The sequence below is a fragment of the Halichoerus grypus genome, chromosome 14, assembly GCF_964656455.1.
Source record: "Halichoerus grypus chromosome 14, mHalGry1.hap1.1, whole genome shotgun sequence".
In the NCBI taxonomy this organism is placed as follows: Eukaryota; Metazoa; Chordata; class Mammalia; order Carnivora; family Phocidae; genus Halichoerus; species Halichoerus grypus.
The window spans coordinates 404,517-429,973 of NC_135725.1; the positions used below are offsets into that span (position 1 = coordinate 404,517).

At 44.0% G+C, this 25,457-nt stretch overlaps 1 protein-coding gene across 7 annotated transcripts in view; it reads left to right on the forward strand.

The window, feature by feature from the left end:
• Positions 1–34: 34 nt before the first annotated feature.
• CENPP (centromere protein P) overlaps positions 35–25,457 on the forward strand; it is a 249,275-nt gene continuing 223,852 nt past the window's right edge. For 4 of the 7 annotated variants that reach the window (XM_036098180.2, XM_078061238.1, XM_036098176.2 and 1 more), the window contains exons 1-2: positions 35–319; positions 23,777–23,958. In XM_036098180.2, coding sequence (XP_035954073.1) covers positions 213–319; positions 23,777–23,958 — 289 coding nt within the window. In that variant the 5' untranslated portion in view covers positions 35–212. Of the gene's footprint in view, positions 320–457; positions 593–4,306; positions 4,398–5,008; positions 5,066–23,776; positions 23,959–25,457 lie in introns of those variants that run through there. The other 3 variants (XM_036098204.2, XM_036098197.2, XM_078061239.1) reach the window with 3 other exon arrangements.

The following is a 25,457-nucleotide window of genomic DNA, read 5'->3' on the forward strand; positions in this document are numbered from 1 at the left end:
AGAGCAGGGACCGCTGGGGGCCAGGTGGGGCTAGGACCGCAGCGACGGCCCGAGCCCGGGATACTGCGAGCGGGCGCGGGTGGCACGCGCGGGGGTCCCACTCCCCCGCCTCCCCCGCCGAGTTCCCGGATGGTCTGCGCCAGCAGCGCGGGAGGCTTGAAGTGCCCGGCGAGGCGCGCACTGCTCAGGCCGCTGCTCGTTAGCGCGGCGCCATGGACGCACAGCGGGCGGAGGTTCGCGCCTTGGAGGCTGAGATCGCCGCCCTGCGTCGGGCGTGCGAGGAACTGCGGGCGGCGGGGGAAGACACTTGGCGAGCGCAGTACGTGCTCCCGCAGTCCCTGGGGGCGGATGAAGGGCTCCGCCACGTCTCCCGGGCGCCGAGGGCTCCGCCGCAGCCGAGTGTCGGGCTGGCGGAGGAGAGCGGAAGTCTTCGCCGTCTCCTTCGCAGGCTCCGGGGCGGGCGGCTGTGCGGCTTCCTGGCGCGTGTCGCTGCGGGCCACCTGAGGGGGGCAGTTGACAGTGACAGTGGGGCTCCCTTTGAGAAATAACTGAGGATGGAAATGTGCGGGAGACTGGGAGCGCTGCGCGGGCGGTGAGGGGAGCTCGCGGGTGTCTGGGGGAGCGCCCTCAGATGCGTGGGGCGTCCGCGGGTGTGTGTGTTGGGGGGGAGCGCCCGCGGGTGTGTGTGTGTGTGTGGAGGGAGCGCCTGCGTGTGTGTGTGTGTTTGTGGGGGGAGCGCCCGCGGGTGTGTGTGTGTGTTGGGGGAGCGCCCGCGGGTGTGTGTGTGGGGGGGAGCGCCCGCGGGTGTGTGTGTGTATGCGGGGAGCGCCCGCGGGTGTGTGTGTGTGGGGGAGCGCCCGCGGGTGTGTGTGTGTATGCGGGGCACGCCCTCAGGTGCGTGGGGTGCCCGCGGGTGTGTGTGTGTGTGGGGGGGGAGCGTCCTCAGGTGTGTGGGGCGTCCGCGGGTGTGTGTCGGGGGAGCGCCCGCAGGTGTGTGGGACGCCCGCAGGTGTGTGTGTGGGGGGAGCGCCCGCGGGTGTGTGTGTGTGTGTGTTGGGGGAGCACCCGCGGGTGTGTGTGTGTGTGTTGGGGGAGCACCCGCGTGTGTGTGTGTTTGTGGGGGGAGCGCCCGCGGGTGTGTGTGTGGGGGGGGGGGAGCGCCCGCGGGTGTGTGTGTGTGTGTTGGGGGAGCGCCCGCGGGTGTGTGTGTGTATGCGGGGAACGCCCTCAGGTGCGTGGGGCGCCCGCGGGTGTGTGTGTGTGGGGGGCGCCCGCGGGTGTGTGTGTGTGTGGGGGGGCGCCCGCGGGTGTGTGTGTGTGTTGGGGGAGCGCCCGCGGGTGTGTGTGTGTGTGTTGGGGGAGCGCCCGCGGGTGTGTGTGTGTATGCGGGGAACGCCCTCAGGTGCGTGGGGCGCCCGCGGGTGTGTGTGTGTGGGGGGCGCCCGCGGGTGTGTGTGTGTGTGTGGGGGCGCCCGCGGGTGTGTGTGTGTGTTGGGGGAGCGCCCGCGGGTGTGTGTGTGTATGCGGGGAACGCCCTCAGGTGCGTGGGGCGCCCGCGGGCGTGTGTGTGTGTGGGGGAGCGTCCTCAGGTGTGTGGGGCGTCCGCGGGTGTGTGTCGGGGGAGCGCCCGCGGGTGTGTGGGACGCCCATAGGTGTGTGTGTGTGTTGGGGGAGCGCCCGCGGGTGTGTGTGTGTGTGTGGGAGCGTCCGCGGGTGTGTGTGTGTGGGGGGGAGCGCCCGCGGGTGTGTGTGTGTGGGGGAGCGTCCTCAGGTGTGTGGGGCGTCCGCGGGTGTGTGTCGGGGGAGCGCCCGCAGGTGTGTGTGTGGGGGGAGCGCCCGCGGGTGTGTGTGTGTGTGGGAGCGTCCTCAGGTGTGTGGGGCGTCCGCGGGTGTGTGTTGGGGGAGCGCCCGCAGGTGTGTGGGACGCCCGCAGGTGTGTGTGTGGGGGGAGCGCCCGCGGGTGTGTGTGTGTGTGTGTGGAGCGCCCGCGGGTGTGTGTGTGTGCGGGGGGGGAGCGCCCGCGGGTGTGTGTGTGTGTGGGGGGAGCGCCCGCGGGTGTGTGTGTGTGGGGGGGGGGGAGCGCCCGCGGGTGTGTGTGTGTGCGGGGGGGAAGCGCCCGCGGGTGTGTGTGTGTGTGTGGGGGGGGAGCGCCCGCGGGTGTGTGTGTGTGGGGGGGGAAGCGCCCGCGGGTGTGTGTGTGTGTGTGGGGGGAGCGCCCGCGGGTGTGTGTGTGCGCGGGGGGGAAGCGCCCGCGGGTGTGTGTGTGTGTGTGTGGGGGGAGCGCCCGTGGGTGTGTGTGTGGGGGGGAGCGCCCGCGGGTGTGTGTGTGTGCGGGAGGGAAGCGCCCGCGGGTGTGTGTGTGTGTGTGTGGGGGAGCGCCCGCGGGTGTGTGTGTGGGGGGGGGGAGCGCCCGCGGGTGTGTGTGTGTGTGGGGGGAGCGCCCGCGGGTGTGTGTGTGGGGGGGGGGGGAAGCGCCCGCGGGTGTGTGTGTGTGTGTGTGTGTGGAGGGAGCGCCCGCGGGTGTGTGTGTGTGTGTGGGAGCGTCCGCGGGTGTGTGTGTGTGGGGGGGAGCGCCCGCGGGTGTGTGTGTGGGGGGGAGCGTCCTCAGGTGTGTGGGGCGTCCGCGGGTGTGTGTCGGGGGAGCGCCCGCAGGTGTGTGTGTGGGGGGAGCGCCCGCGGGTGTGTGTGTGGGGGGGGGCGCCCGCGGGTGTGTGTGTGTGTGGGGGGGGGCGCCCGCGGGTGTGTGTGTGTGTGTGGGGGAGCGTCCTCAGGTGTGTGGGGCGCCCGCGGGTGTGTGTGTGTGTGTGGGGGGAAGCGCCCGCGGGTGTGTGTGTGTGGGGGGGGAGCGCCCGCGGGTGTGTGTGTGTGCGGGAGGGAAGCGCCCGCGGGTGTGTGTGTGTGTGGGGGGGGGAGCGCCCGCGGGTGTGTGTGTGTGTGGGGGTAGCGCCCGCGGGTGTGTGTGTGTGTGGGGGAGCGCCCGCGGGTGTGTGTGTGTGCGGGAGGGAAGCGCCCGCGGGTGTGTGTGTGTGTGGGGGGAGCGCCCGCGGGTGTGTGTGTGTGTGTGGGGAGCGCCCGCGGGTGTGTGTGTGTGGGGGGGAGCGCCCGCGGGTGTGTGTGGGGGGGGGCAGCGCCCGCGGGTGTGTGTGTGTGTGTGTGTGTGTGTGGAGGGAGCGCCCGCGGGTGTGGGTGTGTGTGGGGGGGAGCGCCCGTGGGTGTGTGTGTGTGGGGAGCGCCCGCGGGTGTGTGTGTGTGTGTGGGGAGCGCCCGCGGGTGTGTGTGTGTGTGTGTGGAGGGAGCGCCCGCGGGTGTGTGTGTGTGTGTGTGGAGGGAGCGCCCGCGGGTGTGGGTGTGTGTGTGGGGGAGCGTCCGCGGGTGTGTTTGGGGGGGAGCGCCCGCAGGTGTGTGGGACGCCCGCAGGTGTGTGTGGGGGGGAGCGCCCGCGGGTGTGTGTGTGTTGGGGGGAGCGCCCGCGGGTGTGTGTGTGGGGGGGGGAGCGCCCGCGGGTGTGTGTGTGTGTGTGTGGGTGGAGCGCCCGCGGGTGTGTGTGTGTGGGTGGGGGAAGCGCCCGCGGGTGTGTGTGTGTGTGTGTGTGTGTGTGTGTGGAGGGAGCGCCCGCGGGTGTGTGTGTGTGTGGGGGAGCGCCCGCGGGTGTGTGTGTGTGGGGGGGGGAGCGCCCGCGGGTGTGTGTGTGTGGGGGGGGAAGCGCCCGCGGGTGTGTGTGTGTGGGGGGGAAGCGCCCGCGGGTGTGTGTGTGTGTGTGTGGAGGGAGCGCCCGCGGGTGTGTGTGTGTGGGGGGGGGAGCGCCCGCGGGTGTGTGTGTGTGTGGGGGGGGAGCGCCCGCGGGTGTGTGTGTGTGGGGGGGGAAGCGCCCGCGGGTGTGTGTGTGTGTGTGTGGAGGGAGCGCCCGCGGGTGTGTGTGTGTGTGGGGGGGAGCGCCCGCGGGTGTGTGTGTGTGTGGGGGGGAGCGCCCGCGGGTGTGTGTGTGTGTGTGGAGGGAGCGCCCGCGGGTGTGTGTGTGTGTGGGGGGGAGCGCCCGCGGGTGTGTGTGTGTGGGGGGGAGCGCCCGCGGGTGTGTGTGGGGGGGGGGGGAAGCGCCCGCGGGTGTGTGTGTGTGTGGAGGGAGCGCCCGCGGGTGTGGGTGTGTGTGTGGGGGAGCGCCCGTGGGTGTGTTTGGGGGGGGAGCGCCCGCAGGTGGGAGGGAACGCCCGAGGGTGGGCGGACGCCAGCGGTGCAGAGGAGCAGGGGCCGCTGTGCCCCAGCCCAAGAGATGCAGCGGCTTTTATGGGCACTGTCTCTTAATGCCTAGGACAGCCCAGAGGAAGGTGCCATTGCTACCGCCTCTTTTAGAGTTAAGGAAACAGACTCACAGAAGGGATGTGGCTTGCCCACGATCTCAGGTGAGGTTTGTTAGGTCCGAGCGGGTTTGGAACCCAGGAACCTAACTTGGAAGCCCAGCCGTTTTGCTTAACTGAAGAGGGAGGAGAGGGTCAGTGACAGTCAGTTATGCTATTGTCTCAAACCTGCAAGGTGCTTGAGAGAAGAAACTATCTTCATTTTCTCAGTCGAGACTGATTTGACACAGGTGCAGAGAGAAAGAGATCCTCCTGAGCTAAATGGACAGGAATCAGTAGAAAATGGGAAGGAGGAGTTCAGAAGGAAATGCTCACAGGCATGGTGGATGGGATCATGACAGTATAGGAAGCTGTAACCGGTAAAATGGGGAGAGAAGTGGGCGACCAGGGAACACCTGTGTTCCTCCACAAGTGAAGTTGTCAATGAACTGAAGACTGTTGCTGCTCCAGGGCTGCTCCCCAGATCAGAAGCATTAGCATTACTTGGGAGTTGCATGGAAGTACAGATCCTGGCCCCACCCCACCTGCTGAGTCACAATATGCATTTTAACAAGACCCCCCCCCTTCCCACTTAAGCATATTTGAAAGTTTGAGAAGCACCTAGTCATACTGTGCAGAAAAATGATTACTGGCCACAAGATGTCATTGTTAGCCCAGGATAGTGTGTAGACCATTCATGTAATCTGTGCCTGCGCAATGATCCAGTTGGGAAGGTAGGAAGAATCCAGATTGTAGAAGACATTACATGTTAGTGCAGGGTGTTTGGGTTTAACGTGCAGTTCCTTTTTACTCTGGTGGAGAAGGAAAACTGGTGTACCAAGCTTCGTGTGTGGTAAAATGTAACAAAATTTGCCCTCTTAACCTTTTTTACATACAGATGAGTGGTATTACACAGATTGATAATGTTGAGGGACTGTCACCACCACCCATCTCCCTTACTCTTTTCATCTTGTAAAACTGAAACTTTAGAACTTCCCTTTCTCCACTCCCCTTAGTCCTTGGCAGCCATTGTCCTGCTTCCTGTCTTTATGAATTTGACATCTCTAAGTACTGCATAATAATGGATACATATTTGTCTTTTTGTAACTGGTTTATTTCACTTACCATAATATTCTCAAGGTTCGTCCATGTCATAGCATAATGCAGAATTTCCTTTTTTCTACAAGCCAAGTAATGTTCCCTTGTATGTATATACCACATTTTGTTTATCCTTTTATCTGTCAGTGGATGTTTGGGTTACTTCCATATTTTCGCTATTGTGAATAATGCTGCTATCAATGTGGTGTGTACAAATCTCTCTTTGAGACCCTGCTTTCAATTCTTTTGGATATGTTGAGGGGGTGGGGTGGCAAGAATTCCTGTCTCTTCAAAGGTCTTCTAGCTGGACTAAGAATCAAATTGACACAAGACAGATTAACAGGAGAAAATAAAATTTAATAGGCATACATTCAAGGAAACCACATAGACATGGAAAGACTGACGAAATGAGGTATATATGTCATTCTGAATGAAGGGAAAAGGCCTTGGGGTCTGGGACTTCAGAGGAAAGGAGTGCACTTTACAGGGCAGCAAAAAGAGCAGATGTTTGGTGATTAGATGTTTGTCCTACCATACAGATGGGTGGCTCAGATAAAATTTATCTCTGTTAATAACTCTTATTCTGGAAAAGACCCCCCAGTTTAGGTTGTTCTGTATTGTTAAAGGAGGACAAAAGTTTCTCTTGAGCCTATAGGGTCTCAAGTGCCTTTAGCACAAAACAATCCATATGCCAAAGTGGCACATTCTGAGAGAGGTCTGCCCTGACCCCTACAGATATGTACCAACAAGTGGAATTGCTGCATCATATGGTAATTCTGTTTTTAATTTGTTGAGGACCCCCCTCATACTGTTTTCCACAGTGGCTGTACCATTTTACATTCCCACCAACTGCACGAGGGTTCCAGATTTTCTACATCCTCACCGATTTTGGTTTTTTTCTTTTTTTTCTTTTATAGTAGCCATTCTAATAGGTGTGAGGTCAGTTCCCTAATTAGTGATATTGAACATCTTTTTATGTATTTATTGGCCATCTTTTTTTTTTCCCCCAAGATTTTATTTATTTGTTGGGGGGGGGGGAGAGAGAGCACAGCAGGGGGAGTGGCAGGCTGAGCAGGCAGAGGGAGAAGCAGACTCCCAGCTGAGCAAGGAGCCCGATGCAGGACTTGATCTCGGGACCCTGGGATCATGACCTGAGCCGAAGGCAGATACTTAACCAACTGAGCCACCCAGGCATCCCTATTGGCCATCGTTTTGTGCCAGTCTCAGCCTATCTGTGGTAATGCTATTGAATAGAAATGCCTGGAACTAGTGAGCTTCCCAAGGACCTTTCCCCTTTCCAAACCTATGTTATGATTGGACCGAACCTTGTGGTTCTTACGATTGCAAGATGCCCTTGAACAAAAACCTTTAGAAAACTGAAGAAAAAAGTAGTTGATTATTTACAAGCCCTGGAGTGTACAAGGCCTGCCATGGGGGCCACACAACCAGGTAATTGGTGCAGAGAGGGAGACAGAGAATGAGAGAACAGGACTGGGGTTCTGCTTTTACTGGCGTTGAGGGTGGGGGCCTAGGGTTTCAAGGGCTGGGTCTTTATTGGTTAACTTACAACGTAAGAGTAGGAATATAGCACAGGAAGAGAAAAAACAAGTGGCCCAAATGGTCAGTTAGTGAAATTAACTAAGATCTCTAAAACAAAGGATTCTCAGTGTGGGAAGGCAGCCTGGCTCTTTAGTCCTATGGCTGGCTTTGTGTTCATTGGAAATAGCTTTCTTCAGAGGGGGTGAAGCAGATGCCTCTGCATTCAAAGCTTAAGTCGGGCACTTGCTTTAGGATAAGAAAAGCCAACTCAGATCTTACACTGTAGTCCAGTCCTCTTTGGAGAAATGTCTGTTCAAGTCCTTTGCCCATTTTTGAACAGGTTGTTTGGTTTTTGTTGCTTTAGGAATACTTACATATTTGGAGATTATATCATACATGATTAGCAAATATCTTTTTTCATTCTGTGGTTTGCCTTTTTACTCTTGATAGTGTCTTATGTTGTACAGTTTTTAAAAATGTTCATGAAGTCCAATTTGTCTATTTTTTCTTTTTTTCCTGTGTCTTTGCTGCTATATCCAAGAAATCATTGCCCTGGCCAATGTTTGAAGCTTTTGTCCTATGTTTTCTTCCAAGAGTTTTGTTTTAGGTCTTACATTTAGATGTTTGATCCAATTTGAGTAATTTTTGTATATGATGTTAGGGAAGGTTCCAGCTTCATTCTTTTGCATATGGATATTCCGTTTTTCCAGCACCATTTGAATGGTATTGGCAAGCTTGTCAAAAATCATGTGCTCATATATATGAGGGTTTATTTTTGGGTTCTCTTATTCTATTCCATTCATCTATCTGTTGTCTTTATGCCAATACTATACTGTTTTGATTACTGTACCTTTCAGTTTTGAAGTCAGGAAGTGTGAGTCCTCCAGTTTTGTTCTTTATCAAGATTATTTTGCCTATTTGGGATCCCTTGGGATTCCAGATGAATTTTAGGATGGGTTTTTCTATTCCTGCAAAAAATCTTCATTGGAATTTTGGTAGGGATTGCATTGAATCTGTAGATTGCTTGGGGGTAATATTGACATTTTAATAATATTGTCTTCCAGTCCATTAACATGAGCTGTGTTTCTGTTTATGCCAAATTTAATTTTTTTTTTCAGCGATGTTTTGTGGTTTTCATTGTACAAGTCTTTTACCTTCCTAAGGTAAATTCCTTCTTAAGGTTAATTCCTAAGTATTGTTTTTGATGCTGTTGTAAATGGAATTGTTTTTGTAATTTGCCTTTCAGATTGTTCATTGCGGGCTTATAAAGATTCATCTGAGTTTTGTGTGGTGACTTCGTATCCTGATGCTTTGCTGAATTCATTTATTCTAACACTTGTTTTTGTGGACTCTTTAGGGTTTTGTGCATATAAGATTATACCATCTGTAAACACAGATAATTTTACTTCTTTTCCAATTTGGATGCTTTTTATTTCTGTTTCTTGCCTAATTGCTCTACCTAGACTTTCCAGAACCATGTTCCAGTGATGAAGGTGGATATCTTTACCTTTTTTCATACATGGCTTTTATTATGTTGAGATAATTTCCTTCTATTCCTAGTTTTTTAACGTTATCATTGAAATGTGTTGAATTTTGTCAAATGCTTTTTCTGCATTGAGATAACCATGTCTTTTTTTCCCTTCTTCCTGTTAATGTGGTATATTACATTGATCAGTTATCCTATGTTGAACCATCCTTGTATTACAGAAATAAATTCCACTTGGTCATGATGTGTAATCCCTTTATTAGGCTTATTTTTATTTACTATTAATTTGCTGAGGGTTTTTACATTAATATTCATAAGTAATATTGGTCTGTAGTTTTCTTGGAATGTCTTTGTCTGGCTTTGGTATCAAAGTTGTGCTGGCCTAATAAATGAGTTACAAAGTGTTCCCTCTTAAACTTTTTGGAGAAGTTTGGAAAGGATTGGTTAGTTTTTATATAAATGTTTAATAGAATTCGCCCATGTAGTTATCAGGTCCAGGGCATTTCTTTGTTAGAGGTTTTTTGATTGTGGATTCAATCATACTAGTTATAGGTCTGATATTCAGATTCATTATTTCTTTGTGATTTAATCTTGGTAGGTTTTGTGTTTCTAGGAATTGAGCCATTTCATGTAGGTTATCCAATGTATTAGCATACAACTATTCATAATACTATCATAATCCTTTTTATTTTTGTAGAATTGGTCATGTCCCTACTTTCATTTCTGATTTTAGTAATTTGTGTCTTGTTTTGTTTTTAAGTAAACTCTACACCCAACGTGGGGCTCGAACTCATGACCGCAAGATCAAGAGTCCCATGCTCTACTGCCTAAGCCAGCCAGGTGCCCCTTATCAGTCTTTTTTAGTCCGTCCAACTAAAGTTTTGTCAATTTTATTAATCCTTTCAAAGAGCCAGCTTTTGGTTTCATTCTATTGTCTATTTCATTTCTCTCTGCTCTAATCTTTATTATCTTTTCCTTTCTGCTAGCTTTGGTTTAGTTCATTCTTTTTCTAGTTGTAATATAAGGTTGTTGTTTTGGGATCTTATATTTTAAGTGTGTATAGCTATAAATGCCCCTCCCCTTAGTACATCTTCTGCCGTGTCCCTTAAATTCTGGTATATTGTATTTTCATTTTTGTCTTTAAGTATTTTCTCATTTCCCTTGTAATTTCTTCTTGAGTCTGTTGATTGTTTAAAAGTGTTTAATTTCCACAGTTTTGTGAATTTTTCAGTTTTCCTTCTGTTATTGATATCTAACCTCATACCACTGTGGTTGGAGAAGATACTTTGTATGGATAAGTATATTTAAAGTACATAGAGACTTGGGGCGCCTGGGAGGCTTAGTCAGTTAAGTGTCTGCCTTCATCTCAGATCATGCTCCCCGGGTCCTGGGATCAAGCCCCGCATCGAGCTCCCTGCTCAGTGGGGAGCCTCTTCCCTCTCCCTCTGTCTACCGCTCCCCTTGCTTGTGCGCTCTCTCTCTCTCTCTTTCTCTCTGTCAAATAAATAAATCTTTAAAAAAAAAAATACATAGAGACTTAATTTGTTGCCCAGTATATGCTCTGTCCTGGAAAATGTCCCATGTGTACTTGTGAAGAATTTATATATGTCTGTTAGATCTGTCTGTTGTGTAGAATGTTCTGTATATGTCTGTTAGATCTAATTGGTTTATTGTGTTATTTCTACTACTCTTTCCTTATTTATCCTCTGTCTAGTTGTTCTATACATTATTGTGAGTGGGGTATTGAAGTCTCCAGTTATTATTTTGATTTTTATTGAGGTGTAGTTGACATATAAGATATTAGCTTCAGGTGTATAACATAATGATTTGATATTTGTACATATTACAAAATGATTATGACATTGAGTCTAGTTAACATCCATACACACATAGTTACAAGTTTTTTTTCTTGTGATATGAACTTTTAAGATTTACTAACCTATCAACCTTCAAATGTACAATACATTATTAATTATAGTCATCACGGTGTACATTATATCCCCAGGCCTTTTTAATTTTACCCTTTGGCCACCTTCACCCATTTTCCCAAACCCCCTCACCCTTGCCCCTGGCAACCATCAATCTCCTCTCTATTTCTATGAGTTTGGGGTTTTTAAGATTCCACATATAAGTGAGATCATATAATGTTTGTCTATCTCAATCTGACTTAATTCATTTAACATAATGCCCTCAAGGACCATCCACGTAGTCACAAGTGGCAGGATTTTCTTCTTTTTATGTGGCTGAATATCATTCACTTTTATAATATACACCACATCTTTGTTCATTTATCTGTTGACCGTTAAGTTGTTTCCATGTCTTGGCTATTGTAAATAATTCTACAGTGAACATGAGGATGCATATATCTTAGTGTTTTTGTTTCATTCAGATAAATACCCAGAAGTGGAATTGCTGGCTCATAGGGTACTTCTTTTTTTTTTTTTTTTTTTTAAAGATTTTATTTATTTATTTGAGAGAGAGAGAATGAGAGAATGAGAGAGAGCACATGAGAGGGGGGAGGGTCAGAGGGAGAAGCAGACTCCCTGCCCAGCAGGGAGCCCGATGCGGGACTCGATCCAGGGACTCCAGGATCATGACCTGAGCCGAAGGCAGTCACCTAACCAACTGAGCCACCCAGGCGCCCTCATAGGGTACTTCTATTTTTAATTTTTTGAGGAACCTTCATACTGTTTTCTATACTGGCTATACCAATTTATATTACTACCAACACTGCAGAAGGATTCCCTTTTCTCCACATTCTTGCCAACTTTTTATTTCTTGTGTTTATGATAATAGCTGTTCTGACAGGTAGGTGTGAGGTGATATACCTCATTGTGGTTTTGATTTGCATTTCTGTGATGACTAGTGATGTTGAGAATCTTTTTTTTTTTTTTTTTTTTTAAAGATTTTATTTATTTATTTGACAGAGACATAGCGAGAGCAGGAACACAAGCAGGGGGAGTGGGAGAGGGAGAAGCAGGCTTCCCGCAGAGCAGGGAGCCCGATGTGGGACTCGATCCCAGGACCCTGGGATCATGACCTGAGCCGAAGGCAGACGCTTAACGACTGAGCCACCCAGGCGCCCGAGAATCTTTTGTATGTACCTGTTGGCTAGCCATATATCTTCTTTGGAAAAATTTCTATTCAGATTCTCTGCCCTCTCCCCTTTATTTTTTAGAGAAAGTGTGTGCATGGGGGGGGAGGGGCAAATGGAGAGGGGGAAAGAGCAAATCTTAAGCAGGCTCCATCTCACCACCCTGAGATCATGACCTGAGCTGAAATCTAGAGTCAGACACTTAACTGAGCCCCCCAGGCGCCCCATCTGCCCATTTTTTAATCTTTTTTTCTTTTTTTTTTTTTTTGCTACGAGTTATATGAATTCTTTATATATTTTGGATGTTAACTCCTTGGCAGATAACATGATTTGCAAATATTTTCTCCCATTCCATAGTTAGCCTTTTCATTTTACTGATGATTTCCTTGACTGTAGAGAAATTGTTTAGTTTGATGTAGTCCCACTTGCTGATTTTTGCTTTTGTTGCATTTGCTTTTGGTATCAAATCCAAAAAGTCAGCACCAAGACTGATGTAGGGAGTTTACTGTCTCTGCTGTCTTCTAGGAGTTTCATAGTTTCAGGTTCAAGTCTTTAGTCCAAGTCTTTATTCCATTTTGAGTTAGTTTTTGTTTATGGTGTAAGATAGTGGTCCAGTTTCATTCTTTTGCATTGGCTACCCAGTTTTCCCACTTTTGTTGAAGAGACCGTTCTTTTCCCATTATATATTCTTGGTTCCTTTGTTGTAAATTAATTGACCACATATGCATGCCTTTATTTCTGGATACTTTATTCTGTTCCATTGACCTGTGTGTCTGTCTTTATGCCAATACCATACTATTTTGATTACTATAGCTTGTAATATAGTGTGAAATCAGGAAGTGTGATGCCTCCAGCTTTGTTCTTTCTCAGAATAGTTTTAGCGATTTGGGTCTTTGTGCTTCCATACACATATTAGAATTGTCTTTTCTATTTCTGTGAAAAATGCCATTGGAATTTTGATGGGGATTACATTGAATTTGTATGTTGCTTTGGGTAGTATGAACATTTTAATAATATTAATTCTTCCAATCCATGAACATGTGCCTTCAGTTTCTTTCACCAATGTCTTACAGTTTTCAGGGTACAGATTTTCACCTCCTTGGTTAAATTTATTCCTAGGTATATTATTCTTTTTGATGTAAATGGGATTGTTTTCTGAATTTCTCTTTCTGATAGTTTGTTATTAGTGTATGGAAACAACAGATTTTTGTATATTGGTTTTCACAACTTTACTGAATGTGTTTATTCTAATATATATGTGTGTGTGTATATATATATATATTTTTTTTTTTTTTTGTAGTTTCTTTAGGGTTTTCTATGTAGAATAGCATGTCATCTTCAAATAGTGATAGTTTTATTTCTTCTTTCCCAGTTGGATTTCTTTTGTTTTCCTTCTCTGATTTTTCTGACTAGGACTTCTACTACTATGTTGAAACAATGTGGCAAGAATGGGCATCCTTGCCTTGTTCCCGATCTTGGAGGAAAAGCTTTCAGCTTTTCGCCATTGAGTATGATGTTAGCTGTTGTTTTCTCATACATGGCCTTTATTAAGTTGATATATGCTCCCTCTGGGCCTACTTTATTGAGAGGTTTTACCATAAATGGATGTTAAATTTTGTCATACGCTTTTTCTGCATCAATTGAGATGATCATATGATTATTATCCTTCATTTTGTTAATGTCGTGTATCACCTTGTTTGTTGCAAATGTTGAACCATCTTTGCATTCCTGGACTAAATCCCACTTCCTCCTGATGTATGATCCTTTTAATGTATTGTTGAATTCAGTTTGCTAATATTTTGTTGAGCATTTTTGCATCTATGTTCATCTGGGATATTGGCTTGTAATTTTCTTGTAGTGTTTATGTCTGGTTTTGATATGAGGGTAATCCTGGCCTCATAAGATGAGTTTGTAAGTGTTCACTCCTCTTCTGTTTTTTGGAAGAGTTTGAGAAGGGTTGATATTAATTCTCTTAAAAATTATTGGTAGAATTCCCCAGTGAAGCTCTCTAGGTTTGGACTTTTATTTGTAAGTAGGGTTTGATTACTAACTAAATGTCCTTACTGATAATTGGTTTGGTTACATTTTCTATTTCTCTGTGATTTTGTCTTGGGAGTTGTATGTTCCTGGGAATTTTCTTCTAGGTTGGCCAATTTATGGGTGTATAATTTTTCATAGTAGTTATGATCTTTTGTATTTCTGTAGTGTCAGTTGTAACGTCTCCTTTCATTTCGGATTTTATTTGAATTCTCTTCTCTTGGTAATTCTAGTTAATGTTTTGTCTATTTTGTTTATCTTTTCAAAAAATCAAGCTTTCGACTTCATTGTTGTTGTTGTTTTTAAGTCTGTTTGTCACCGTCCCGTCCTGTCTCCCCCACCACCCCTCCTGCTGCCCAGCCCAGAGCTTTGCTATATCATTTCTTCTACTAACTTTGGGCTTCATTTGTCTACTTTGTCTGGTTCCTTGAGGTGTAAAATTAAGTTGTTTATTGAGATTCTTGTTTCTTGAGGTAGGCATTTACTGCTATGAACTTCTCTCTTAGGACTGTTTTTGCTGCAGCCCATGAGTTTGTAATGCTGTATTTCCATATTCATTTCTCTCAAGGTTTTTTTTGTTTTGTTTTGTTTGACCCATTGGTTGCTCAATAGCATGTTGTTTAATCTCCATGTATTTGTGAATTGTCCAGTTTTCTCCTTGTAATTGATTTCTAGGTTTAACCATTGTGTTTGGAAAAAGTTGCTTGATATGATTTCAATCTTCTTAAATTAGTTAAGACATGTTTTGTGGCTTAACATATGACCTGTCTTGGAGAATATTCCATTTCTGCTTGAAAAGAATGTATTCTCTGGATGGAAGGTTCTGTGTATGTATAAGTTAATGTGCTCTAAAGTATTGTTTTGGGTCACTGTTTTGTTAATGATTTTCTATCTGGATGATCTATTCATTGGTGAACATGGTGTGTTCAAGTTCCTACTGTTACTGTATTGCTGTCTTTTTCTCCTGTTAGATCTTTTAATATTTGCTTTATATATTTAGGAAGTCCTATATTGGGTGCATAAATATTTGCATGTTATATCCTCTTGTTGGATTAATCCCTTTATCATTAGGTAATGATCATCTTTGTCTCTTACTACAATCTTTGTCTTTAAGTCTTTTTTTAAGAGAGAAAGAAAGCATGCATGGGGAGGGCAAGGAGCAGATGGAGAGGGAGAGAGAGAATCCTAAGCAGGCCCCACGCTCAGCATGGAGCCCAGTGTGGGGTTCAGTGTCATGATCCTGAGACCATGACCTGAGCCAAAATCAAGAGTCAGATGCCCAACCCACTGAGCCACCCAGGCACCCTGGGAGAGCGAATCTTAAGCAGGCTCTGTGCTCAGTGTGGAGCCTTATGTGGGGCTCATTCCCAAGATGCTGAGATCATGACCTGAGTTGAAATCAAGAGTTGCTTGCTTAACCTACTGAGTCACCCAGGCGCCCCTAACTCTTTTTTTTCTTATAGAAGTGTATGTACCCTAGCTTTCCTTTGGTTTCCATTTGCATGGAATACCTTTTTCCATCCCTTCACTTTCAGTCTGTGTCCTTGTATCTGATGTGAGTCTCTTGTAGGCAGCATATAGATGGGTCTTGTATTTTTTAATCCATTCAGCAACTCTGTGTCTTTTGATTGGAGAATTTAGTCCATTTACATTTAAAGTGATTACTGATAGGTGTGTATATACTGCCATTTTGTTGTTTTCTGGTGGTTTTCTTATTACTTTATTCCTCTCATTCTGTCCTTTGTGATTTGATGGTTTCCTGTAGTGATATGCTTAAATTCCTTTCTTACTATCCTTTGTAATATAGGTGTTTCCACTGTAGTTACCATGGTGGGTACTTAAAACATTTTGTATTTATGACTATTTTAAATTGATAACTTCAAATGCGTTGTAAAGCTCTACATTTTTACTCTTCTACCCCACGTATTATATTTTTGATGTTACGGTTTAGATCTTTTATCTTGTGTATCTTGTGTCAAATTATCATATAGTTATTTTTACTACTTTTACTTTATAAGTGATTAACTCACCACCATTACACCATTAGATTATTCAGAATTTTTCTATATATTTACCTTTCCAGTGGGATTTATAATTTATAATTTCATGTTTTCCTATTACAAATTAGCTTCCTTTTCTATCAGTTTAAAGAAGTCCTTTAGCATTCCTTGTAAGGCCAGTCTGGTGGTGATGAATTCCTTTAGCTTTTCTTGTCTGAAAAAGCTCTCTCTCTCCTTTAGTTCTGAAGGATAACCTTGTCAGATAGAGTATTGTTGATTGACTTTTTTCCCCTTTCATCATTTTAAATATAACATGCCACTTTCTTCTGGCCTACAGTGTTTTTGCTGAAATCTGCTTATCGTTTTATGGGGTTCCCAAAATAAGTTTTCTTTTTTCTGCTGTTTTGAAGATTCTGTCCTTGTCTTTAACTTCTGATACTTTGTAAAATGTCTTGATGTGGGTCTTTGGGTTCATCTAATTTGGTATTCTTTAGGCGTACTAGATCTGGATCTCTCTTTCTTTCCCCAGGGAAAAGAAAGGTAAGTTTTCATTTACTTTTTCAAATAAATTTTCTGCCTCTTTTTCTTTTTCTCCTTCTGGGACCCCTATAACTTGATTGGTAGTTTGTTTATTATTTTCACATAAGCCCATTAAGCTACCTTCTCTTTCTTTTATTCTTTTTCCTTTTTGCTGCTCTGTTTGGATAACTTCCACAACCCTGTCTTCAAGTTCACTGATAATTTCTTCTGATTCATCTATTCTGATGTTGAACTTCTCTATTGAATAATTTAATTCAGTTATTGTAGTCATCTGTTCTGTGACTTCTGTTTGGTATTTTCTTATATTTTCTATCTCTTTTGTTGAAATTCTCACCTTTTGACCAATCTCCATTTCATTTGGGTCTATTTCTGAGGTTTTATCTTATTCCTTCATTTTGAACATATTTTTCTATTTCATTTTCTATGACCGTGTTGGTTTCTGTGCACTAGATCAAACAGCCATATTTTGCAGTTTTGTAGGTGTGGCTTTGTGTAGTAGATGAGCTTTATTGTTCAGTCCTGCTCTTGGTCTTGGTTGTCTCTCAAACCTTTGTGATTGCCCTAGTAGCCTACTCTATTCTTAGTGACTCTCAGGAATTGAGAGTATGACAAGACTGTCAGTGTCCCAAAGTGGGAACAGTCAGCCACTAGGTTCAGGCTGATTTGAACCATACCCTCAGGCAGGAGCTTTTAAAGTATGTGAATACACCTCAATCAGAGGAAGGATTAGGAGTTAGGTGGGTTTTTCTGTCTGTGCCCTATGTACAGAGTGTTAATGGTATGACAGCCAGATAAGAAGTGTTTCTTTGCTCACTACTTCCTGTTGAACCCATGAACACAAGCCACACTGGCCACCAGAGTTTGGTTATGAAGGAATGTGTTCTCTGGGTCAGAGGTGTAAAAGTTGGGGTACAGATGTGTATACAAGCTTTTTGGAAACAGAACATCTGGCCTGGCAGAGGGAGAGCATGAAGATGGTACCTGTTGGCCCATTCAGTTTTTGGAGAAGATTGTAGTTGGGCCCTAGATGTGTGTTAAATTAGAAGCTTGCCCTTCAGGCTAAAGCTTTATGATTAGGAAGTAGGCCTTTTTAAAAAGCAAAAATACTGGGCCTGATTTTGTTGGCTGCTTCTACTCTGGGTCCTTTGGTGGGTGAGTCTGTGCATGTGAGCCCTTTAAGAACTGGTTCTCAGTTTGCTGTAGCCTTGTGGGTCTCACAGATACAGATTCTGTTGGTTCTCAAAGCTAGATGTTTTGGAGGCTTGTCTCTCAGGGTTTGGTCTTAAAAGTGGGGTACCAGTTGTGGTGTTCAGCTCCTCAGGGAGCAGCTCAGGGTTGTTAGCTCTCTTAATTGTTCACTGCCACATTGGGAATGATGTTTATGCTGAGATTGTGTATCAACCTCCTATCCATTTGGATTTTTTTTTCTTTTTTCTTTGCCCAATGTGTAAGAATCACTCAGCTAGTTTTTGGGTTTCTTTCAGAGGAAATTACTGTATGTAGGTGTAGATTCCATGTGTCTGTGGCAGGATGTGAGTTTTGAACCCTGTTATATTGCCATCTTAGGCTGCAACTCCAACCGTTATTGTAGAACTATTCCTCCTTTTAGTTCTGTACATTTTTATTTTGTATATTTTGATAGTCTGCCATGAGGTGTGTAAATGTTTGTAATTCTTATTTCTTGCTGAATTGAATCTTCCATTAATGTATAATGTTTTTTGTCTCTTGTAACTTTTTTTGATTCAGTCTGTTTTGTCTGATCTGATATTAGTATACCTACCCCTACTCTCTTTTGGTTACTTTTTGCATAGAATTTCTTTTCCCATCCTTTCACTTTCAGTTGTATCTTTGGTGGAATGCCTGGGTGGCTCAGTCGGTTGGGTGTCTACCTTTGGCTCAGGTCATGATCCCAGGGTCCTGGGATTGAGTCCCGCATCAGGCTCCTTGCTAGGTCAGGAGCCTGCTTCTCCCTCTTCCTGCCACTCCCCCCTGCTTGTGCTGTCTCTCTCTCTGACAAAATAAATAAATAATTTTAAAAAATCTTAAAAACAATTGTATCTTTGGATCTAAAGTGATTCTTTTTTAGACAGCATATGATTGGATTGTGTGTTTGTATCCATTCTACCAATCTCTTTTGTTTGGAGAATATAATCTATTTATACTTAAGGACTAATAAGGAGAGACTTACCTCTCATTTTTTTCTTATATGCCCTTAAACTTTTTTGTCTTTCATTTCCTGCATTTATGTCTTCTTTTGGGTAGTTGATTTTTTGGAGTGAAATGTTTAAATTCCTTCCTCATTTCCTTTTGTAAATATTCTGTAGCTGTTTTCTTCATGGTTACCAGAGGGATTACACTTAACATCCTAAAGTTACAATACTCTAATTTGAATTTATAACAGTCACATTTCAGTAACATAAAAAAATTCTGTCCCTATATAGCTTTGTCCTCACCCTTTATGGTTTTTGTTGTTACAAAATTACATCTTAATACATTTTGTGCCCCCAAACAAAAAACTTACATAATTTTTTAAATGTATTTCTTTCTCAAATTTTGTAGGAAACAAGATTTGGAGTTAAAAATAAAAGTAAAAATAATAGTAGCTTTGTGTGTGTGTGTATATATATATATAGTTGTTTTTTTTTAAGTAGGCTCCACGCCCGGTGTGGAGCCCAACACAGAGCTTGAACCCACAACCTTGGGATCAAGACCTGAGCTGAGACCAAGAGTCAGACACTTAACCAACTGAGCTACCCAGCACCCCTAGATATAATTTTTTAAAATGGTAATCTCTTAAATCATATAGGATTTATTATTAATTTTTTAAAGATTTTATTTGACAGAGAGAGACACAGCGAGAGAGGGAACACAAGCAGGGGGAGTAGGAGAGGGAGAAGCAGGCCTCCTGCCGAGCAGGGAGCCCGATGCGGGACTCGATCCCAGGACCCCAGGATCATGACCTGAGCCGAAGGCAGATGCCCAACGACTGAGCCACCCAGGCGCCCCTAAATCATATAGGATTTAAATGCAGTAGTAAACTTATAAGAATAATACTAGATTTTGTAATTGCCCCTGTATTATGTTGAGATTTTTACTTCTTCATATGGTGTCAAGTTAGTCTAGTGTGCTTTTATCTTACAGGACTCTCTTAAATGTTTCTTGTATGATAGGTCTAGTGGTAACAAAATCCCTTGGTTTTTATTTATTTGGAAATGTCTTAATTTCTTCCTCACTTTTTAAGGACACTTTTGCCAGATACAAGCATAACTCAGAAATATTGTGAGTTCAGTTCCAGACCCCCGCAATAAAGCAAGTTCGCAATAAAACTAGTCAAGTGAATTTTTTGGTTTCCTAGTACATACAAAACTTATGTTTACACTCTACTAAAGTCTTAAGTGTGCTATGTCATTATGTCTAAAGAAAAAATGTTCATACCTTAATTAAAAAATACTTCTTTGCTAAAAATGGTCACCATCATCTGGGCTTTTAGTGAATCCTATTCACTAATCATAGATCACCATAACAAATGTAATAATAATGAAAAAGTTTGAGATATTGTGAGAATTACCAAAATGTGATACAGAGACACAAAGTGAGCAAATACTGTTGGAAAAGATGGCACCAATAGACTTGTTCAACACAGGATTGCCACAAGCCTTCAGGAAAAATGCAATATTTGGGAAGCACTATAAAGCACAATAAGATGGGGTATACATAGGATCGTTGGTTCAGTTTTTGTGTGGGGTTTTTGGTTTTTGTTTTGTTTAGCACTTTGATATATAGGCCCACTGTGTTCTGGCGCCCAAAATTTCTGATGGGAAATCTCCTATCTTATTGAGGAACCCTTGTATGTGATGGTTTGCTTTTCTCTTGATGCTTTCAGGTTCATCTTTATGATTGGCTTTTGAAAATTTGATTACATCTTGGTGTGAGTCTCTTTGAGTTCATTCTGGAGTTTGTTGAATGTCTTGTATTTTCATATTAATGTCATTCATAAAATTTTTCAGTCATTATTTCTTCAGATGTTCTGTCTACCTCTTTCTGTCTTCTGGGACTCCCATGATGCGTATCTTGGTCCTTTTGATGGTGTCCCTCAGATCCTTTATGTTTTGTTCCTCTCTTCAGTCTTTTTCCTTTCTAGACCTCAGCCTCAATAATATCTGTTGTCTTGTCATCAGAATCACTGATTCCTCTGCCTGTTCACATCTGCCTTTGAATCTCTCTAGTGAATTTTTCTGAAATGAAAAATTATTGTGCCTTTTGGCTACAGAATTCCTTTTTGGTTTCTTTTTAGGATTTTTTTTTTTAAAGATTTTATTTATTTATTTGACAGAGAGAGACATAGCGAGAGAGGGAACACAAGCAGGGGGAGTAGGAGAGGGAGAAGCAGGCTTCCCCGTGGAGCAGGGAGCCCGACGCGGGGCTCGATCCCAGGACCCTGGGACCATGACCTGAGCCAAAGGCAGACGCTTAACGACTGAGCCACCCAGGCGCCCCTCTTTTTAGGATTTTTTTATCTCTTTATTGAAGTTTCCATTTCGTTCACACATCATTTTAATTTCCTTCATATCTTCTATTTCTTCATATTTCTTCTATTTCTTTGAGCAACTTGAGGACTGTTGTCTTAAAGTTAATTGTCTAATATAGCTAATACATATATAACCCTGGAAGTTGTAAGCCTTCAGCAGACTCCACAGGTTTACAAAAGTTTTATCAGATAGATTTGCCAGTGCAATTATTGTTTAGGTGGGGAAGCAGATTCCTGGTGCTTCCTACTCTACCAGCTTCCCAGAATCCTAAATCATTGACTTTTAAAATCAGGTCTTTTTTGGGGTGCCTGGGTGGCTCAGTCGTTCAGCGTCTGCCTGCAGCTCAGGTCGTGATCCCAGGGTCCTGGGATTGTGCCCCGCATCAGGCTCCCTGCTCAGTGGGAGGCCTGCTTCTCCCTCTCCCACTCCCCCTGCTTGTGTTCCCTCTCTCACTGTGTCTCTCTCTGTCAAATAAATAAATAAAATCTTTAAAAAAAAAATAAATAAATAAATAAATAAAATCAGGTCTTTTGTAAATTTGTCTTAAAAAACTTTCTTGTGAAACTCTTAATTTTGACCAAGAAAAATTAGGCCAAGATGGATTAACAAGCAATAAACAAAACTACAAAGCCAATAAAATGTATAACTCCAAATCATTGAAACTCATGTCATTAATTGAAATGGACTAATAATATTTTGCTCAAAGTAAATCACTTCTATAAAAATATACAGTTTGTCTCTTTTTGGTGTATGATAAAATATACATAACAAAATTTATTGTTTTAGCCTTTTTTAAGTATGCAGTTCACTTGTATTAAGTACTGTCGTATTGTCATGCATCCGTCACCACTGTCCATCTCTAGAACTTTTTCATCATCCCAAAGTGAAACTCTGTACCCATTAAACAATAACTCCCCATTCTCTCCTTTCTCAGCTGCAGGTTCTTTTTTGGATTCTGCATTATCTATCTTTCAATGTGATGCTTTAGTTCTTTTATCAGTTTGCTCTGTTGGAAACACCTTAGAGTTTTCATTCATAGTTTTCTGTGATACTTCGTATTTGCTTGTCAGGAATTTTTCATTTATATATGAAGATTGTTTCTTGCTTTCATTAGTGTTCTCAGCTTGAAGTAATTTTTTTTAAAAAAGATTTATTCAGAGAGACAGTGCATGTGCAAGTGGGGGTGGGGGAGAGAGGGAGAGAGAGAATCCCAAGCAGACTCCTTGCTCAGCACAGAGCCTGATGCACAGCTCGATCTCAGCTGAGATCGACCCTGAGATCACGACCTGAGCCGAAATCAAGAGTCAGATGCTTAACTGAGCCACCCAGTCATCTCTTAAAGTAATTTTAAAAAATGACTTAATGAGAGCAAATACAAATAGCATGTGGTAGTCTCTCAGATGATATAGAATATACTTAAATATTTTCAATTAACATTAAAACAAAAATATTTTAAAAATATTTTGTTTATTTATTTGACAGAGAGCAAGCACAAGCAAGAGGAGCAGCAGAGGGAGAGGGAGAAGCAGGCTCCCCACCGAGCAGGGAGCCTGATGTGGGGCTCAATCCCAGGAGCCTGGGATCATGACCTGAGCCGAAGGCAGATGCTTACTCAACTGAGCCACCCAGGCACCCCAACGTTAAAAGAAAATTTTAAAAAATTTTGTACAGACTTTACACAAGTATTAGATCTCCAGTGTAAACAATACAGAGCTAGGTTATTTCCTGTAGACCTCGTCATAAGAGCATAGGCGAATGTAGTAGAATTAAGAATAGAAAGGGAGGGATAGCTCTGACAGAGCAGAAAGTATGGCAGCAAATCCAGATGTGAAGGGATTAACAGAGCCAAGGGTGACTCCAATGATAGGAGCCTGAGCTATCAAGGGACAGATTTTATCACTAACAGAAGTAGGGAAATATGGTAGAAAAGCAATTTTGATTAAAAACCATTTGTTGGGTTAGCAAGCTAAATCTGTGCAGGAAGCAGAGATATAGGATTAGAGGTATGATTTAGGAGTTACTGACATAGAGGAGTTGAGATTGATGACCGAGTTTTCCTCTAGAATGAGAGAATGCATATTTAGGTCAGCAGGAACAAGAGTGTTAGGGTTTCTTCAGTAGATGATTGCAAGAAGCAGGAACAGTGAAGGACCCAAGGTGTAAGATGAGAATCATGATAATCATGCCCTGGAATCCAAGGAAGGCAGGTATTAAGATGGCAGAAGCCAGCAGCGTAGAATGGAGCAGAGCATGAGGGAAATAAAGGATGACCAAAAAAAAAGTTCATTAACATGCAATGTATTCATTCACTGAAATTTTACTCTTTTTCAAGGAAATTGAGTTTTTGTTCTCAATGAAGAATGTCTGATTATAGTGTTTTTAAAGGAGATTATGCTATTTCTTAATCCTTTGGAATTTTACTCCCTGTATTAGATTTCCTGCAACTCTTACTATTAAATGCTCTGTGATAACTTTACTTGTTTTAGAGGTTAGAGTTAAGGATTGTCTGGGTGGCTCAGTCGGTTGAGCATCTGACTTTTGATTTTGGTTCAGGTCTTGATCTCAGGGTCTTGAGTTCAAGCCCCATGTTGAGCTCCACACTGGGCATGGAGCCTACTTAAAAAAATAACTTGAGATGACTTGGGATATCAGACATTTAGTTTGGAATATTTTAAAGATTCCACCTTAAAAAGACATTTTATTTTTTTAATTAGTTAACTTATTTATTGATGTAGTGTTCCATGATGCATTGTTTGCGTATAACACCCAGTGCTCCATTCAGTATGTGCCCTCTTTAATACCCGTCACCAGGCTAACCCATCCCTCCACCCCCCTCTCCAAAAGACACTTTAGTGTTGCATCATACTCTTGTTGTAATTTATTTTACAATTGTTTGTAATAGGTAGAAATATAATAGTATAATTTAGTTAGCTTTGTGTTCATTTGAGATTAAAAATTACAATGTTAGTAGCCACACTGGTTTGAGAACAATCAGGCAGTTTTCATGGGAAGAAAGTAAGAAAGACAAAATGGAAATGGTTTAAGAAATTTGTAGTTATTAGATAAAACACTTGTTAGTGGTTTCTTCATTGGAGTAATTATTTGTTATATTTGCTTTTTAGAAAATCACTTCGAGAAATGTATCAATCAGATTCTGAAGGATGGGCCTCTTCAAAAGATCTGAGAAGTCATCTTGGACATTTAGAATCAGAACTTCTTTTTCTAAGCACACTTACTGGCATCAGTATAAGAAATTACTCCATGAAGACAGAGGACCTTACAAATACTGAGAAGAAAGAAAAGAGTAAGCATTAATTTTAATTTAGAAGTGATGTTGAAGCTTTCCTTATTATGCATAAGAAATTGGTTGTCATGGCATTGAATTAAAATTCTACAAGGTAGGGGCACCTGGACTGCTCAGTTGGTTAAGTGTTCGACTCTTGATTTCACCTCAGGTCATGATCTCAGGGTTGTGGGATCGAGGCCTGTGTTGGGCTCCACGCTCACTGGGGTGTCTGTTCAGGATTCTCTCTCTCCCCCTCTGCTCTGCCCCCCCCCATGGGTTCTCTCTCTCTAAAAATAAATCTTAAAAAATAAAATTCTATAACGTAACTATATGACAACTATATGACTGTGGTTGTGGTAAACTTGTTTTGTCAGGTACCTTGAACATCACAGTGTGCATAATACTCTTTTAAAGCTGTCTGAGGTAGGTATTAAGGAAGACACAGACTTTGTCATTAAGTATCTTAATACAAGTAACAGACATAAGTGATTGAAAGAACAACAGCCCCCTTGATTTGTAAATCTTAAGAGTTGTTCACTACTGACCTGAAAGCTGCCTCATCTACAGTGTTCTCCTCCTACCAAACATGGCCTGTGGCCAAGATAAATGTTCCAGGTGCTGGACCATTTTCAAGAGGAAGGTTTCTGGTCCCAGTGACTTAAGTTTTATTGCCAAGGGTCTGTGATGTGATAACTTACAAAGGGAAGCTATCAGCTGTGCATTGGAATTTGGGAACTTTGGACAAGAGTATCATCCCTTAAAGAAGGAATCACTTTTGGGATGCCAGGGTGGCTCAGTTGGTTAAGCATCTGCTTTCGGCTAAGGTCGTGATCCCGGGGTTCTGGGATTGAGCCCCACGTCAGGCTCCTTGCTCGGTGGGGAGCCTGCTTCTCCTTCTGCCCCCTCCCCCCCGCACTTGTACTCACTCTCTCTCAAATATATAAAATCTTAAAAAAAAAAAAAAAAAAAAAAGTCACTTTTGGAATTGCTTCCTGACTTTTCCACTGACATAACCCTCATGACCGGCATGATAGTGAGTTGATCCTCAGAGGGTCTTGGGTAGTTCACCTCAGTGGAAGTCTGAAATACAAACAGAAATGGGTGACAGACTTTAGGCACTTCAGATACTTGAAAGGAAGAGATGGAATACAGAGAGGATGGGAGAGAGAGCTTAGGCCAGTTTTAAGTCTGCTAGTGCAGAAATCTTAGTCTTCCCACTTTGAGTCTTCCTAAGTTGACCTCATCTGCAGAAGTACTTGGTGCTGCCTATTCAGAATGTGCTTTTTTTATTTTTTAAAGATTTTACTTGTTTATCAGAGCACGCACGAGCAGGGGGAAGGGCAGAGGGAGAGAGAGAAGCAGACTTCCTGCTCAGCAGGGAGCCTGATGTGGGGCTTGATCTCATGACTCTGGGATCATGACCTGAGCCGTAGGCAGACGCTTCACTGACTGAGTCACCCAGCTGCCCCTCAGAATGCTTTTGAATGGGCTTAATACTGAGCTTCCCCCATTGCTGG